The 19,100-nt window shown below is 45.5% G+C and overlaps 1 protein-coding gene across 1 annotated transcript; it reads left to right on the forward strand.

Annotated features, from left to right (window-relative positions):
* Positions 1 to 385: 385 nt before the first annotated feature.
* Positions 386 to 18,796, forward strand: OPN3 (opsin 3). The gene is made up of 4 exons (XM_083433863.1): positions 386 to 940; positions 12,528 to 12,847; positions 14,666 to 14,917; positions 18,122 to 18,796. Exons 1-4 carry the CDS (start codon positions 562 to 564, stop codon positions 18,383 to 18,385), a joined length of 1,215 nt encoding a protein of 404 aa, XP_083289989.1. The 5' UTR covers positions 386 to 561; the 3' UTR covers positions 18,386 to 18,796.
* The last annotated feature ends 304 nt before the right edge of the window (positions 18,797 to 19,100 follow it).

Here is a 19,100-nt window from a genome sequence, read left to right on the forward strand (position 1 = left end):
ATATTCAACACAAAAAACAGTGGCAATTTTTTGTTGACAAAGGACAGATGGGCATATAAAGGGCCCCATTACCTTCAGTAGCTTAGGGCCTCATCAAACTTAAACCCGGTCCTAAACAACTCCCTTCCCTAACTCGAATTAAATTCGCTCAGGATCGGACTTAAACTCCGACGGACTGCCGCTGGCGAGGGGAGCCCGCTGGAGCCCCCGCTGACTTCCCAGCTTCCCGCGCTTCGCCTTCTCCGCGGGGAAGCAGCACGAAGCGACTCCGCGCGGCGCGCCGGCCCTTCCAAGCAAGGCGCCTCACGACGCCCCTCGCCAGCTTCTCTTCAGGCTGGCGGGCGGGCCGGAGGCGGGCCCAGGCCCATGGCCCCTCCCTCCCCCGCCCTTGTGGCGCCAAGAGCGGACGCGGCGGGAGCGCTTCTTCTGCTGGCTCCTGGACGGACGGACTCAGGCGCGCTCGCAAGAGCCGGGCGCTGCTGCGGAGGCTGCGCTGCGGCGGCGACCGTGGTGGTTGTGGCGACATGTGAGCGGAGTTTTTTTGCGCGCCAACGCCGAGCGATGTACTCCGGGAATAGCAGCAGCCGCAGCAGCAGCCTGCAGCCGACGCCGGGGGAGCAGGACTCGGAGCAGCAGCCGGTGCAGCCGCCGGACCCGGCGGCGGGGCCGCCGTTCAGCGCCAGCACCTACGAGCTGCTGGCGCTGCTGCTGGCCACCATCGGCATCCTGGGCTTGTGCAACAACCTGCTGGTGCTGGTGCTGTACGCCAAGTTCAAGCGGCTCCGCACGCCCACCCACCTCTTCCTGGTCAACATCAGCCTCAGCGACCTGCTCGTGTCGCTCTTCGGCGTCTGCTTCACCTTCCTCTCCTGCCTGCGGAACCGCTGGGTGTGGGACGCCGCCGGCTGCGTGTGGGACGGCTTCAGCAACAGCCTCTTCGGTAAGGGGAGCCGCGGAGGGCGAGGGCGCCTCTGGCCATGTGCAGAGAGACGCGGTCCAGGCGGGGAGAAGGGTGAAAGAGGAGCTCGCTGTATGCTCTGTGTGTGTGGTTCCAGATCAACACTTCTGTCTTTTCAGTAAATGAATACTTAGGAGGAAAGAGAAGGGTGCAGTCTCCCTGGCAGCCCATTTCTCCCACTTGCGCCTCCCGGAATAACGGACTGCCCTTCCTCCAACCAGCTGGCCTCTCTCCTGTAATCCCTTCAGGTCAAGTCCTGTATGGCCTCCTTTTCTTCCCTCCCTTTCCTCGGATTATAATCACCGGACCCAGAATGTGGTTGGTGAGAGTGAGTGCAATCCCCTCACGTTCTGTCAAAATTAGATGATGCCTCTGAACACGTGCAGAGTGCACCTCTCACAGTTCAGTGCTAGGAAATGGAGCTTCTGAGGAATCTGTAGCCTGAACGTTATTCTGGCAATATAGGTGTCTTTTGGCTTGAACTAGAAACTGCCATAAATGCTGCACATCACCCCATCACCCCACCCCGTCTTATTTTCCACTTCATGTCTGTGCTCCCTATGCATGCTCATTCCTGGTCCTGCAGGTGGTATCACTTTCATTTCACACCCAACCTTCTGATATGCAGATTTTCTCCTTTCTCCTCTAGGTTCTTTGGGGTGTCTTCCCATCTCATTAGGAAAGGGTGGGTTGTAGATCCATGAAGCAAGAATTGTGTAGACCCAGGACATCCCTTTGCAGAACACTAGCTGAGCGATGATACCTGATCACTTTGGTCTGCAGTGCTGCATGCATGGTCTTGCTTCTTATTTGTACAAGTGGTACTGAGGGTTTTACGCCAGTTGCATAGATCTGCAGAGCCTTCAGGCTTATGTCTTTGTGGAAATGTCCACTTAGTGGGACTGAAAATTATCCTGCACTTCATTTTGTAGGTACGTTAGTAACAATAAAGGGATGCTGCTTGCAAATACAACATTAGGCAAGTCTGGCAGTTTTGAAGTGCTTAGCCTTGTTTATTAAATAAAAGTAAAACAAATGTGCTAAATTAGACCATGCTTTAGGGCACCAGAATATATCCTGATGCAAACTGAAAATTACCATATGCAAATTTGCATAGGATTTTTTTTTTCTGGGGAAAAATCCAGCTCAGGTTTTTTTCCTGCCAGAAAACCCACATCCCTTCATTCCACACAGTTCAGTGGCTGCTTCCTGTGCACTTTCTAGACCTCCTGTGTACACAATCCCAAGTGTGAGGAAACTTTGACCCTCCAGATGCTGTTAAACTAACACTCTCATCAACCCCAGCAAGAGTGGCTGATAGCCATGGATGATAGGAATTGTAGCTTAGCATCCTCCGGAGGGGCAAAGGCTCCCAACACTTGCCATTCCCTGTGCCTCATAGATCTAACCTCTCGCTCTGACCATCATTCCATTTTACAAACACCTCCATTTTAGCATTACCCCACCAACACCCGTCCTTTCACCATATCTTTATTTTGCCAGGAGCACACACCACACCTGTACGTGATCTAGGGCAAAAGGCCCCCCAGGAATAACTCTCACCACATTTATGATGCCACCGTCTTGCATCTGCCTCGATCTAGTCCCCACCTTCCCCACTTAAGTCTTGTGTCTTCATTTGCCCACAGGCACCCATAGTTCCTCTATCAATCAGCTTCCATATCATGCACACTGTTTCTAAGTGACCTCTGCAGCTCCTGCTTGACAGCTGAACTTTTGCTTTCCCTTTAAATCCCTGCAAAAGCTCATCTTCTCTATGAGCCTTTTGACTTCATTCCTGATTGTCATTCCTAACTGTTGCTGATACCAAATCTTCCTCTCTACCCTTGTGTTGTTCCCCGCCTATTGCCAGTTATCTGTATTAGTGTGAAAGTTCCTTGCAAGGAGGTGATTGCCTTGTTGTTACCTATTCTACTCTGGAAGGCCCTTGTGTACACTGATGGTACCTACTAATGTATGTATCCTACTAATAACAGACTCAAGCTTTGAGTGTAGATCCTCAAGATCAGGGTATCAGCAGGCTTGGGGGAACATCAAGATTTCCACAGGTTTTAGATGCTTAAACTTTAGGGGGGAGCTGTAAAGGGGAAGGGAACCCCAAAACAGCCTAATGCTGACTGAGCATCCTCAGTGGCCATGGAATGCTGATTGACAGAATAGAATGGAAATCCAGGTGGATGGAGCAGGAGTGAGGAACCTGGATCCCACCAGATGCTGCTGGATGATACTCCCCCCCCCCCTCGAACTATTGACTGTGCTGATGGACCGCTGCTTCCTGACCCCAGGAATAGATGGGATGGCTGGCTGGAACCAGAATAGGATCTACTCCACATTGCCTCATTTTGTTTTCGGTCCCACTAGTAAATAATTTCAGGGCAAAACCACCTGCATCATTCTCCATTTCTTTTCTAATCTGCTACTTCCTTGGCAATTTCAAATTCATTTTTCTTGTCTTTTCCTCAGACCCATCAGATACGTCCCCACCTCCTTTCATTCATATTTCCTTGCGTTTCTACAGCACCCAGGATGATTCACAACATCAGCGTTCAATCTATGAGTACGTTTTCCCTCATCTTCAGTTGATTCCCCACCCCCACCCCAAAATGAATCACAGGCTGCAGCTGTTGTGATTCAGGTATCTTTGTGAACCAAAATCACACGATTTTGTTTGTATGTTTTCCTTCCCGAAGTGGAAAATGGGTGAAACTGCTGGAGAACAATTCAAACAATGCTAGTGGAAATTTGCTTCCCCTTCTCTGAAACCATTTGCAGAGACATGTAGTCATTAAACTACATTTAAATTGGTGTCTTCAGTAGAACGGAGTATGCCTTTGAATTCATTAAAACACACACACACTCCCAGGTAAGATAGCTATCCCCAGATTTCTTACATTCACTTGACATGCCAGGAGTCTGTAGCTATTTTTGTAGAAAAGCTAAAAGTACATGCACAAGGAAGCCATTTGTGATGACACATGTACCACATCGCTGGAAAGCAGTCACAACCTCCTCCTAACTCCTGTGTGCTTCTATGCCTGGCAAATTCCTTTTGAAGGAATTTAAGAGCCAAAGCATTTCCATGAAAAGTAGAGCTGGTGTCAGAGAGTGGCCCTCCTGGCCTCTGTGTCTGGGTCCCAGGCAATAACCCATACCAGCTCTGCTTTGCACAATCTCTGAGTGTTTTGGCCTGGCTGAAATGTGTCCTGATGGTGCTTCCTTCTTTCCTGGATGGAAGATAAAGAGGGTTGTGTGTGTAGAATCTAGCTTACTGCACAGAGGAAAATTAACACTTGATGGTTTGCCCACGGTTGCCTCTGACTTTGGCTGCTGCTGGTAGCGGTGGAGAAAGCTGATCGGGCGCCTGGGGCGGCGCGCGTGCCCAGCCGCCTGCAGGTGGTGGGCCAGCCAAGGCAGGATGCTCAGTGGAGCCTCTGGAATCTACCTGCCCCCTCCCACTCAGGTGCCCTACAGCAGGAGGGATGGGTAGGCAGCGGGTGGACCGTTTGGGCAGTGGGGAGCCTGTGTGCGCCCAAGGCACTGCGTCTTTCCCAGGCTCGGGTGCGCTGCAGGCCCCGTGGTGGGTGCCGTCTGGCATTTTTTCAACCCCCTCAGTGGTGACACCCGGGGCAGCCTGCCCCCACCACACCCCGCTTCCTCCACCCCTGGCTGCTGGTGTGCAGCCCCCCAAAGATTGTCCCAGAAAGAAATGTGGCCCTTGGGCTGAAAATGGCTTCCCATTCCTGATGAAAAGCCTTACTTTTTAAAAAAATAATGCCAGCAACATGATGGCTGCATGCACATAATATTGGAGGTTTCCGTACCTGGGGAATGGATTCCTCCGAGGGCTGTTCACACACAGGTGGGCATCACTTGGTTTCTCTACAGTCAGTTATTCTTGGGCATGCAGATGCTCCAGATGATGCATTTGTTGTTTGTGTGTGTAGGGAGTGGGGAACCCGTGGCTCTCCAGATATTGGTGAATGCTAGTTCCCATAAGCCCTGCCAGCATGCTCAGTGGTCAGGGTCCCATTGAAACAAATGTGATTTGCACAGACCATCTTCAAGCTCATGTGCAAATAGGTTCTATGGGCCTGCTAATATAGGAACTTAAAGGCGAAGTCCCTGATTCTCACTAAAGGTTATCTGCAGGGGGAAGGCAGCTCAGCTAAGCCTTGCTCCTTCACTCATTCATAATCTATATTCCCAATCCATGTGTCAGCTGGTGCTCATTCTAAGCAAATACATTTGTGGATGCTGTCTTGGAGTGCTTTTGCTTTCACTGCCTTGATTGGAGTTGTCAGCTTTTAAAAAATGCTGCATGGTACCTAGCACTTTATCCTCAAAAGGACTCAATCTCTTCTTGTACCATACAGAAAAGCACAAATTGTTCTAATGTGCTATTTTCTGCATTGTGGCAAGAAGCCGTCATCTGCAAGCCACAGCTCCCTTTAGGATGTTATCTCAACTGCTTTTTGACAGTCATACATCGGAAAGGAATTAAGTCCCTTCTTAGAAATCTCATTTAAGATCGACATCTGACTTCTGATTGTTGATCGGTTGGAATGCAACATTGGCATCTGCCGGAAGTTCAGCTGCCCACTTAAAAGAGGTGCACACCTTATAGTCCAGGAACATATCATACAGAGTGGTGCAAGTTAAGACTGTGGTTGTAAACACAGTTGCAAAGGGGGTAAACCCAATGGAATGCAGTAGGAGTTGCTTCCAGGTGAGCAGGTGGAGATTTGTGCTACTTGCCTTTGGAAAATAAGAAAATAAACCCTCTGACAACAGTAATGATAATGTACAGAGACACTGTGGCAGTGCTTTTATAATGAATGCAATTCATATAAACAACAGTTGCAGTGACCCAAGTTTATTCATCTTTCCTTGGTTCCTGGCACATGACTGGACATTTAAATAATGTTGATTCTGCTCTCAAATATTTGCCATCCATCTGATGTCTTTGAGATTAACTTCAGCAAATGGAAGTGAGGAAACACAGCCGGTTTACTCTTTCAGGATATGCTGCAGGGTGTATGGATACCATATTGAATCATTTTTTAATGAATCATTTTATATGTAATCAGCCATATTGTAAGATGCAACTTGACGGCCAGTGGAGGGAGACAAAGCTTTCATCTTCACATTGAAAACAATTCAAGGGCACTTTTCACTATTATTTTTTCTTTTGAACTTAACTGACATGGGGAACAGCTTCTGTTTGTTTAAGGAAATGTTAATAATTTGAGTTAAAGAGGACTGCAAGGGTCCTAACCATCATCCCCACCCAATCTCTTGTGCTAAGGTGGTATCTTCCATGCTGCACTTCTCCCATCCATTAAGTTCCTCATCTCAACTGTTACTCAAATTTCTGCAGTTCTAAAATCAGTGATCAGCTGCCCCGTGTCAAATGTGCCTTTCTGGCTCAGGGGTCCATTTAGAAAAGGACCCAGGAAGCATAAGCCAGTAAATTAGGCACTGTTAAATAACCAAGTTCTTTCGTAAGGATATAAAGGCCAGTTTTACGAAGTTGTATTTAGAAAGTAGGTCAGTATGTACACACAGGCACAGTGATGCGTAAAATTAACTTTCCCATAGAATTTTTCACTTAGTTGGTTTTTGCAGTCGAAGAGTGGTAGAGCAGCATCTTTACATTGTAGAACGGAAATAGAAAGGTGGACATAGCTGTTCGCCAAATCCAAAATTGAGTCTCCTGCTTTAATGCATTTTTTCCTACTGCCATACAGCTAGAAAATCACTTCTGTTGTGTCACTCTATTCAGGCCTGACTCTGCAGGAGCAGTAAGCTGAGCTGCTGAGGGAGCTAAAAGGTGGTAGGGGGTTGCACAGGCATGCATCCGGCACGGCTTTTGGCCCATGGGCTGCATGGCGCACCTTGCTCTTTTTCCCATTTGGACCCAACTATTCCTTCAGCTTCTGCTAATGATGCTGGACCTGTCATATGCAGAATCGTACTGTTGGCATTGGCGCGCAGTGACCCTCCAAAGTTGTAGACAGGGGCCTTTTTCAGCCGTACCTGGAGATGCCAGGGATTAAACCCGGAACCTTTTGCAAGCGAAGGAGATGCTCTGCCGCTTTCTGGAATTTGGAGGTGGGTGTGGCAAAGTGCATGCAATGCTACTGAGAGAATGAGGAATTAATAACTGCAAAAGGGGCTATCTTCTGTTCCAAGGTAGCAGGGGAAAGAAAGATCCCTAGGTGCTGTTTGTGTTGCTTGATAAGGAGGTCTGCATCTCAGTTGTGTTCTGTTTTACAATAAGCTGTTAAGTTCCTTTAGTAAGTAGTCACATCTGTTCTTACTGGAAGCCTGAGGGTACCGCCAATTCTACCACAGGCTTTTCTTTTTTGAAGGCTTCATTTCCAACTTCCAGGGGTGACTTGGGCTGTACTCACATGGCAGCTTATTCCATTTCCCTCCATTCTAAGTTCTGCACTATATTTGAGCTTTCACGTGAAACAAAATGCACTTGCAGAAATATAGCACAAGTTTAGTGCTCATTGCCATCTTATTTGCTTCCAGAAAAAAAGCTTGTACATAGCATGGAAATGTGTGCTAAACTTGCCCTATGTTGTTGTCGTTTAGTTGTTTAGTCGTGTCCAACTCTTCGTGACCCCATGGACCAGAGCACGCCAGACACTTCTGTCTTCCACTGCCTCCCGCAGTTTGGTCAAACTCATGCTGGTATCTTCGAGAACACTATCCAACCACCTCGTCCTCTGTCGTCCCCTTCTCCTTGTGCCCTCCATCTTTCCCAGCATCAGGGTCTTTCCCAGGGAGTCTTCTCTTCTCCTGAGGTGACCAAAGTATTGGAGCCTCAGCTTCACGATCTGTCCTTCCAGTAAGCACTCGGGCCTGATTTCCTTAAGAATGGAGAGGTTTGATCTTCTTGCAGTCCATGGGGCTCTCAAGATTCTCCTCCAGCACCATAATTCAAAAGCATCAATTCTTTGGCGATCAACCTTCTTTATGGTCCAGCTCTCACTTCCGTACAGCACTACTGGAAACATGCCCTATATTCCACTGTATCTCTGGAAATGGCTTTTTTGTCATGTGAAAGCTCAAATATAATGCAGAAATTAACAGTTTGGGAAACTGGAATAAACTGCTATGTGGATGTAGCCTTGAATTGGCATTTCTTTTTGCGCATTAGACTTCATTTTCCCATTCAGCTTCCAGTCAGCGGATTTAAGGTGGCTTACATGTTTGAGCATATCAGGATGCAGATTACAGTGTGTGGCATATCATTTCTTTGCCATGTATCTGGATTGTGACTGATTTCAAAAAATCTGGGCAGTGGGATTGTTAGTAAAAATCTTTCCCTCGGAATTAGTGCTTACTATTAGTTCCATATAGCGGTGAGCCAAGAAAAGGTTGTTGCCTCATTGCCTTACTTCTGTGTTGTTCACTTAATATTTGAAGTGAAAACAACTATTTCAAGTATGATGCATGTTGTTCTTCTCTTCAGTGACATTTGTAACCATTGCATGGTCCCTACTTTGTTCTCTTCTTTTCCCAGCTTTTGTTGTTAATGGATGAGACACTGCTTTATTATTATCATCATCTGAAGAGTGCTTGGAACCAGCATGGTGTATTAATTAGAGGGTTGGACTAGGACTGTGTGGATGCAGGTTCTGGTCCTCAATCAGCCGTGAAGCTTGCTGGGTGCCCATGGGCCAGTCTCCTTATTTGGACGTAATGCAAAACATTACGCCAGTCCTCTTCCAGCATGGCTACAAGGATGAGTTCAAAAGCTTTTGTTTTCATTTTAGGTTAACTGCAGATTGTGACAGCCTCCATACTAGGAGAAACCTGCTCATCTTAGCTCTGGCTTGCTAAAACAAATCCAACTTCAGATCCTAATTTATGAAGCCAACCACAGTTTAGAGTGCAAATGACATACTAAAGCACAGTTAATCTAGAACATGCTTAACGATGCTGGAGGAGGAGAGGGCAGAGCTTGTGAGCCCACTGGATGATAAGACAGCTACATCTTCAAGGTAGTATCAACAGGACCTATTCTCTGTTTTGGCAGTGGAGGAAAACATGCCAGAAAGCACTTTGCCCCCTGCCTATGAGCAAGCACCTTTTAGCAGTAGGAGCTATCTGCAGGAAACAGTTCTCCAGCAATGATTTCTGCAGTCAAGTCACTGTGCACTGTAAATAGCTGCCTGGTTACTCTTAAGGACAAGGTGTATTGCAGTTAGAAACTGTTCAGTCTAACAGTTTTTGCTTGCAGGAATCAAGTGAAAAGGTAGCCTATGGAACTAGGCCTGTTTGTCCACTGTATGTAGGGCAGTATTGCAGCCATATACAGAAATGGATTTCTGTGTGTCCTTTACCCGAGTACTCTGCAGCGGCCTAAGCCATAGCATTAATATGGGGGGAAAGTAAAGGGATTTCAGAAAAGCCAGGGAAGTCCAGAAGCCAAAGGTAGTGCTCAGTTGTTGACGTACGGAATTTAATTGGGCATGGCTTTCATTGAAGCCTGTAGAGCACTGCTTGTGTTGGAAGACTGGGCTATATTTAGCTCTGGCATCTCTAAGCCTTGGGAAGCTTTGGAGCATTAAGAGAGGTGCTGGCAGCAAGCCTTGTGCAGCCTTCAATCTTTAAACTAAATGAGCGCTGCTCCACCAAGAAGAGGACACTGAGCTCCCCCAAACAAGTGCCAGCTTCTTTTTCTTGGTGGTGATACATATCTAGTCATTCAAACCTTAAGCTAGAGCTCCACATTTACTAATAATAATTTCAGGGGAAGGCATTTCATAGAATGATAAAGGAACATCTAGTTCAACTCCCTGCAATGCAGCGGTCCCTTATGGGGACCAAACTTGTGACCTTGGCGTTGTCAGCAGCACCACATGCTAACCGACTGAGCTGTCCACGGGAGAAAAGCGGTGGTCGAGAGATGAGGATTCTTAGCCTTTCCCCTAACTTCTGGTTCTCTCAGGCAACCCCACTGTTTCCCCACTCCTAATCTTGGAATGAGTGCTCTCTGTGATAGTTGTAGGTGGAATAGGGAGAAGTGTCCAGAGGGTGGGGTAGTGGAAGAGAATTGGTTCATGGCGGAATTATTCACATCCCGCCATGGGTGCTCCATGCTGGATACAGCAGCAGCTGCTGAATCTCTCTCTGCCATGCATTATTTGAAAGCACTGAAACCAGAGAGGACAGAGACATGCAGAGGCAGAGCTGGATGCTTTTTAGGCAACAGCAGGCAGAGTGTGTGGAGCACCCATAGCTTCTCAACGCCGTTGCTTACTGAGAGCTTACTCAACACGGTGTCAGCACAGCAGTGGAGCCAGTTTGACGCTGCCTCTCTCTTCCTCTTGGTAGAAAGCCAGGTGAACCTGTCTCCAGATTTTGGGCTGGGGAGTTATAAAAACTTGAATACAATCCATAAAGCCACATCTGGACTGCCCTCAATTTTATCCTAACCTTGCCCTCCACCCAATCTTTTAAGAAAAGTTGTAAGTAGCTAAGGGGCCCAGCAGTAAAGGCATGGGGGCTTGGAGAGGCAAAGGAAGTACCAAGGGCACTGTTTTGAGACTGGGACTCCCCCTCCCTCCCTTGCTTGCTTCTGTGAGGTGTTTTGCCCTAGCAGCCACAGAGTTGATATTTGTGGTGGGTGCTAGCATCTGGCTATCTACAGCAGGATGTTGGTAATAGTTCTGGGAAGGTGCCTTCTTGTGCTTCCAGTTTGCCCTAACAATCTGGCCTTGCACCAAATGGCACCCAGCTGAGATTCATTTTTGGTGCCCCCCTCCACCCCCAAAGTTGTTCAGCTTTTCAATTTTGTATCACAGTTGTCGCCTATTTCGTGACTTTGGTTTTCCATTTTGTGTGCGTGACTTATCTTTGTCATAAAAGATGATGAACCTGCATGCCGGTATCTGAAATTCTGTGTTTATTCATACCACATGAGCTGTTTGTGCTGCTTCTTTCAGCTGGCGAGTGGAGGGTTGAGTTGATAGACCATGACAGATGCTTCCAAGCATGGGGCTACAGGCAGTCACCTGCCCCTGTGCACTCACCCATGCACAGGGCTAGTTCAGCACATACGAATGAACTGAGAAAAGATGACTCATCTTGACTGCAGCATGTAAAAAGTGGCTGTTTGCATTTACTTAAATTTGAATGCCTGCTTCGTCAAGTGTGCCTTAATCGACTCATGAGCTCCCTACTGGGGCAAGGGGGCGGGGGGAATGTGCATCTTTCCTCATGTAGCAGATGATGCACATGCTTTGAAAACAGAACTTTGGGTTATTTTTTCACATGTTAACATGTTACTGATAGCAAGCAGGCTGCACTGGTTCATGTAGCTGCTTCATGTAAAGTTGGGAAACGGCCCAGACCCAGGATGCACAACCTTTTCAGCCATGACATTTGATGCTGGCTTGTGTGCATGAGCATGCACACACACACACACACACACTCCCACTGCGCATGCAGGGATGCCACCATCACTTGCCTCCTCTCAACTCCCCAGGTGGGAGTTGCTAGCAGTTGTGCTTGCCAGGAAAACATGGGGTGGAGCAAGCTAGACAGAGAAGCAGTGGGTGGGGGGACAACTGTGGTCTGAACAATGTTTGCTGTCTAGAACGATCTTTCTATTGACTGGAAGTGCTGTGTTCAAAGAAGGCATCAATAACAGGCACTCTGGTGGTTTTGTTCCATCTGGATCTTATTGCGAGTCCATCAGACTGTCGTGGGACTCCTGCTGAATTCATGCTTCCCTTTTGACTTCCCTTTTGCCGTCTGCTGAATAAGCCTTTTCAAAGTGTGGGTGTGTGTAGCAGTAGTGGGTGTCATCACGACAGAGCTTGTCTGAGACTGCTCGTAATCTAATGCCTTTTCTGAATTTGATTATAAGGGGTAATGGTTCTAACATAAGGTTTTGTTTAGTTTTTTTTTTGAGCTAACAGGTTATAAGTGATAGGTATTCTTTGACTACTAATAGACCTGTCACCAACAATAGTTTTCAATGTTTGATGCTTTGCTGTGTTTTTATTATTTTGCAAGCCACCCAGAGTGGCTAGGGCAACCCAGTCAGATGGGTTGAGTATAAGTAATAAATTACTACTATTAACATAAATTATTAATTATCAGTCAATTGGATGTTTTATTTTGACCATATAGAACTAGGTATACAGAGCAATGAAACAAGCACCACAAATCACAAGGCTGCATGCAAAACCAGAAAACGTATATTTATTGGCTAGGAAATTATTATGGAACACTCTCCCTAAGGAAGCTCTCCTGGTAATCTATTCTGTACTAAGTGAAGATGTATTTGTTTTTCCAGGTATTTGGATGTGCACTATTAGTTTGCCTTATAATAGTGATCTTTGGTTTTTGTTCCTATGTGTGTATTTTTTAAAGTGGTTTTCTTTTGGGGGGGGGGATGAATGATTTTAGCTCAATTGTGTTTTTCTACAAAGTACTGGTACTTCGTTATTACAAAATGCATCTCTATATTGGGGATAATTTAATAATCTAAACTAAACTTTTTATTTATGTCTCCCTGCAGGAATCGTTTCCATTATTACTCTCACTGTCCTGGCCTACGAACGCTACCTTAGAGTAGTCCATGCAAAAGTGATTGATTTCGCGTGGTCTTGGAGGGCAATCACATATATCTGGCTGTATTCCTTAGCTTGGACAGGAGCACCTCTCCTAGGCTGGAATCACTACACTCTAGAAATTCATGGATTAGGTTGTTCAGTGGACTGGAGGTCAAAAGAGCCCAGCGATTCTTCCTTTGTCCTCTTCTTCTTTCTTGGCTGTCTTGTCACACCAGTTGGGATCATGGCTTACTGCTATGGACATATTCTTTATGCGATACGAATGGTGAGTGATCAATGCAGAGTGATCAATATGTGATTTATGTGGATAATAATAATGTATTATTTATACCCCGCCCATCTGGCTGGCTTTCCCCAGTCACACTGGGCAGCTCTGAACAGAGTATTAAAAACTCTATAAAACATCAAACATCAAACATTAAAAACTTGCCTAAACAGGGCTGCCTTCAGTTGTCTTCTAAAAGTCAGATAGTTGTTTATTTCCTTGACATCTGATGGGAGGGTGTTCCACAGGGCGGGGGCCACTACCGAGAAGGCCCTCTGCCTGGTTCCCTGTAACCTCACTTCTCGCAGTGAGGGAACCACCAGAAGGCCCTGGAGCTGGACCTCAGTGTCTGGGCAGAATGATGGGGGTGGAGATGCTCCTTCAGGTATACTGGGCAGACACCGTTTAGGGCTTTAAAGGTCAGCACCAACATTTTGAATTGTGCTCGGAAACGTACTGGGAGCCAATGCAGATCTCTCAGGACCGGTGTTATATGGTCTCGGCGGCCGCTCCCAGGCACCAGTCTAGCTGCCACATTCTGGATTAGTTGTAGTTTCCGGGTCACCTTCAAAGGTAGCACCACACAGAGTGCATTGCAGTAGTCCAAGCGGGAGATAACTAGAGCATGCACCACTCTGGCAAGACAGTCTGTGGTCAGGTAGGGTCTTAGCTGTCGTACCATATATTGATAAGCTGACTGTACACATATTTTCACATCTTGCTTACTTTTCCTGACAACATTCTCTCGGAAATAGTGCCTCTTATACATGTGGGCAAAATGTAGCAGCTGAATTGGATATCCTTGACTTGAAGGAGCTTTACCTAGTGCACACGCATAATCTAGTTTTCATATTTTTCCTAGTAACAGTGTGCAGTGTTACTCTCCTAAAGGGAAATGGATCAAGTCATTGGGCTGTGAATAATGTTGAGGATTTGGGTGGCTGCGCATAATGACCTTGAAACAATTTAATAGGTACTTTTGGCATGTGTCTTCTATAAGATGAGCCCAGTATTGTACTGTTAGGAATAATGTGGTTCCAAGAAAGGCTTAAGAATTGCTATCATTCAGTTCAATTAAAAAAATGCTATCCAAGTAAGCCTGTAAATAAGAAAGATATTTACAAAGGAATACATAAAATCAAAATTGATGGAACTTATTTCCAAGTAAGCATGCTTAGTATTGAATTGTTAAACCATTGAAATAGATTGTTCAAGAATTAATAATACAATATTATTACATACTTGTTTGAATAATGCAGAAAGCCACACTAGGTAATTTTACATGCATACAATCACATGTATATGTGTGATTGTAAATAAAATCAATAAATCTATAAAAAATTCTAGTATTGGTAATTACAGGGACTCTATAGGGATTGACATAAAATCGCTGTAGCTCAGTACATAGTGAGTTTCTGCTTTTAATGTTTTTGTTGGTGTAACTGAACAATAACGGATAACAAAATGAAGGCTCTGTGGCACCTTATAGACATAACAATTATTATGGCATACGTTTTCATGGACAGGAGGTAACTTAATCAGTAGTCTTCAAAATTATTCCATAGATCTGTTAGTCACAAGACCCTGATTTTTCTGCAATAGATTAACACAGCTATTTTTCCAGAAGTCAGGGCATCATCAGAAATCTTATTTAAATGAAGCTGGTGAGAAGGATGATGCCTTAATAATTTTTGAAACGTGGCTAGCTGTCAAATAATAAGACCCCTTACAACAGCATTCTACTCTCTGAAGGGTTTGGAACTGAATGCTCTTTAAAATATGTGCTGTTTGATTGTTTTTCATTATTCTTCTTTGCAGCTTCGTTGTGTTGAAGATTTGCACACTGTCCAAGTGATCAAGATCTTGAGATACGAAAAGAAAGTAGCTAAAATGTGTTTTTTAATGATGACCACCTTTCTTATCTGTTGGATGCCTTATGCAGTGGTCTCCCTTTTAGTAGCCTATGGGTATGGCCACCTTGTCACTCCAACAGTGGCTATTATCCCATCTTTATTTGCCAAGTCAAGCACTGCCTACAATCCAGTTATCTATATCTTCATGAGCAGAAAGGTAAGCAGCTGAAAAGCAGAGTTACTTACTGAGGCCGAAAGGATCGCATCTAATGCATTACGCAATAGAGGTGGTCTTCCTCCCGACATAAGCACAACATGGCAGGAATTACACATAGTATTATCTTGCATCTATAGGAAAACAGGCAAGAAAGGCACAGAAGGCAAGACCAACAGAATTTCTTTGGGGGAGAAAAGGAACAGTGAAATTTGACCAGCATAAAGCTTCCTAGTAACTTAACAAGGGTGCTGTTCCTTTTACCACTTGCACCATATATAGGCTCAAAGCATGTCTGGTGGATGTCCTAGTTGCCGTCCTTGCATCCAGGGCACTGATTCATGAGGATGAAGAGGATGTGCTAGGGAACACCTGGAATTGTAAGTCTAGTGTGAGCATACAAGGGAGCCACCCTAGTTATTTGGGTTTCCACCAATTTCAACTCAGGAACATGAAATGAAGCTGAATCACTGGAAGGTTCAGAATGGTAGACAAAAGTGCTTTTTCACATAGCACATAGTTAAACTTCAGGATTCATTCCAACAGCAGGTCGTGATGCCCATGGATAACTTTAAAAGAGGATTAGAAAACTTAATGGATTCTAAGGCTATCGATGGGTACTAGCCACAACGGCTATGTGTTGCCCCAACTGTTGGAGGCCATATTCCTCCTTGGATACCAGTTGCTGGAAACTGCAGGAGGGCCAAACTGCCTTGCAAAGCCCACTCTTATGTGAAGTGTGTTACAGTAGTAAAGTCTGGAGGTGACAAGGGCATGGACAACCAAGGCAAGATCTGACTTTTTTAGGAAGGGTTGTGGGTGGTTCAAGCTAGTAAAAGGCACTCCTGGCTACCTGCAGCACCCAAACTTCCATTCAGTCCTGTTGTGAAAACAGCAGCATCCCCAAACTTTATCCAGTTCTGTGAAGGACAAGATGAGCACCTCTGCACAGGCTTGCAGGTTCTCCCACCACTACTTCTGCTTTGTCTGGATTAACCTTCAGGTTGTTCCTCTTGTCTAATCCAAAATAGCCTCCTACTACCCGTTTAGAAGTCCACAGGCTGTCAGTGGGAAAGAGGTAAAGCTGAATCCCATCTGCATGCTGATGAACCTTCAGCCCAAACTTCTGGATGACTTCTAGCAAGTTCATGTAGATATTAAGTGGCATAAGGGACAGGGTGGAACATGTGAAACAGCTAAATGGGATGGAGGCACCCCGTAGACAACTGACAGTGTAGCAGAACCAGTGACAGAAGTTTTCTGGAATATTATGCTATGTACAGATTAGGATAACTTGTGTTGAGGAATTTTCATTGCCAAATTTTTGGCTGCCCTGGGGAGTAATCTAATTTAGCATGTTTATTATACTTCAATTTAGTAAACAAAGTTTTAAAAACTTTGAAATTGCCAGGCTTGCTCCATGACACTTGCCTAATATTGTATTTGCAATTGGCATTCATTCATTGCTGTGAAAGAGTGTACAAAGTTGAAAACTTTCTGTGGAAAAGTAGAGCACCAGAAAATATTTCGCCCTACACCACTGGGTGGAACAAAAGTCTCTCAATATGACTGTTAGGGTGCCTCTGATCCTTAATGGATTGTCAGTCCCTATCACTTTGCCTCCTAAGCTCAGCCCATGGAGTACAGGAGTATACCATGGCAATTCAGAATTAGATATATAGTAGTGACTTTAGGTGGGCTTTATAAAAGCTACTGAAATATGAGCATGCTAATTCATTCATGGGGATTAAAGAGCGGAGTTTTCCTTTGATAAAATGAAGCAATCATTTTGGCTGTTATCTCTTCTGTTCTGCTTCTGGATCTTGCATTAGCTGCTATTGAAGTCTAAATAGGTTAATAGAAGCAGCTGAAATTCATTATGACTGATGAAGTGCTATAGATTCCCCCCCCCCCGGCCGCCGGATGGTATTATATATGCTAGATATGATCTAATCCATCCTAAGTCAAAGAGAGGCCAGTTTGCATTAATGCTTTTGCACCCATTGAAAAGAAATTCATTTTGGGGAGCTTTTTTGCTCACCCTTCACCATACGGTTGGCTGATGCAGTGGCCAAACATATGGAATTTTCCTATAGTGCAGAAGTAAGAAACCTCTGGATCTCCAGATGTTTTTGGACTCCGACTCCCATTGTCTCTTACCACTGGGCCATGGTCATAGAATCACAGAATCATAGAGTTGGAAGAGACCACAAGGGCCATCGAGTCCAACCCCCTGCCAAGCAGGAAACACCATCAGAGCACTCCTGACATATGGTTGTCAAGCCTGTGCTTAAAGACCTCCAAAGAAGGAGACTCCACCACACTCCTTGGCAGCAAATTCCACTGTCGAACAGCTCTTACTGTCAGGAAGTTCTTCCTGATGTTTAGGTGGAATCTTCTTTCTTGTAGTTTGGATCCATTGCTCCGTGTCCGCTTCTCTGGAGCAGCAGAAACAACCTTTCTCCCTCCTCTATGTGACATCCTTTTATATATTTGAACATGGCTATCATATCACCCCTTAACCTCCTCTTCTCCAGGCTAAACATGCCCAGCTCCCGTAGCCGTTCCTCATAAGGCATCGTTTCCAGGCCTTTGACCATTTTGGTTGCCCTCCTCTGGACACGTTCCAGTTTGTCAGTGTCCTTCTTGAACTGTGGTGCCCAGAACTGGACACAGTACTCCAGGTGAGGTCTGACCAGAGCAGAATACAGTGGCACTATTACTTCCCTTGATCTAGATGCTATACTCCTATTGATGTAGCCCAGAATTGCATTGGCTTTTTTAGCTGCCACGTCACACTGTTGGCTCATGTCAAGTTTGTGGTCAACCAAGACTCCTAGATCCTTTTCACATGTACTGCTCTCAAGCCAGAGATGGTCAGATGGGATTCGAGATCCATTACCTGGAGGATCACTGGTTCCACCCCATTCCTGTTCTGATGTGTTGGTGCAAATCAAGATTGTCACACGTGCAGATACCTGGTCTGCTGCCAGCATGAAAACTGAAAGTACAGCTTTTCCATGTATGTTTGGGAAGCTATTGAAGGACAGTTATCAAGCCCCTGTACTCTAGTGTATCACATGTGTGTAACACTCAGCAGGCTCTGACAACTGATTTTATGTGGCACCTATGTCATTCTGGTATAGGTAGTGTGAAAGTGTCGCTTTCTGAATGACGGGTTTTCACTGTAATTTGCTCCCCTTGCAGTTTCGGCGATGCCTCATGCAGCTCTTCTGTGTTCGCCTCCTGAGGTTGCAGAGGCGCTTGAAAGAAAAGCCAGCAGTAGGGAACGAGAAACCGATAAGGCCCATTGTTGTGTCCCAGAAGGCAGGCGACAGGCCAAAGAAGAAAGTGACTTTCAACTCTTCCTCAATCATTTTTATTATCACCAGCGATGACACGCAGCAGATAGACCACAGCACGAAATACACGGGCACAAAAATAAATGTAATCCAAGTGAAGCCACTATAGGGGCTCCTGGGATTTGAGCGGACTTCTGCTAACCAAACTGTTAGACTATCTTTGTGGCACAATTAGGAAGAGCAAGCACCATCTTTCAGAAGCAAGATGTGGAAGTAATTCAGACTGCAATCCTTCGCTTGTGTACCTGAGAATAAGTCCCATTGAAATCATTGGGGACTACTTCCGAGAAGAAAAGTGTAAGATTGCCCTGCTGCCAGCCTCAAGCTCTCTGTAACATGTTAATTGTTGTGGCAGTACTGAAACAATGACACGTGGCGGATGGGCGGGTTTTTATTTTATTTTACTTAGAATATTTATTTTTCCATATCATGTCTTGATCACCTACCTACCTGTCCCTTGCTGCACTGTACACAAACCAGGGAAATAAAGGAGCTTCTAAAGTAGGCCATAGTTCCTTCAGCAAGGCCTCGCTGATTTATTTCTTTTTAAGCAATGTCTGTATTTTAACACACTGTGATGTCGCAAGCCAGTTTGAGCCTGCTTGACAGCCTCAAGCACTTGTCTTGAATTCAATATAGGGGTACATATAGGCAGTGGCGTTTTGGGTTTCTCCAGTAGGTCATTCTTCTGCCTCATGTCCGAACAGGTGGCACCTCAAAAGCAAAATAAATTGGCTCCTAAAGGAAATTGTATCTTAGTGGTGTGGCATTCCCTGCTCCCCCTTAAAAACTGAACTGATTATCTTTGCGAGCACTGAGATAGT

The sequence above is a fragment of the Podarcis tiliguerta genome, assembly GCF_965153285.1.
Source record: "Podarcis tiliguerta genome assembly, chromosome: 3".
In the NCBI taxonomy this organism is placed as follows: Eukaryota; Metazoa; Chordata; class Lepidosauria; order Squamata; family Lacertidae; genus Podarcis; species Podarcis tiliguerta.

Excerpts from the sequence above, each read along its gene's own strand:
- OPN3 (XM_083433863.1), top strand. The coding sequence starts at position 562 with ATGTACTCCGGGAATAGCAGCAGCCGCAGCAGCAGCCTGCAGCCGACG. Across the intron at positions 12,848-14,665 it reads TTCTTTATGCGATACGAATG|CTTCGTTGTGTTGAAGATTT; the intron begins GTGAGTGATCAA and ends TCTTCTTTGCAG. Across the intron at positions 14,918-18,121 it reads ATATCTTCATGAGCAGAAAG|TTTCGGCGATGCCTCATGCA; the intron begins GTAAGCAGCTGA and ends CTCCCCTTGCAG.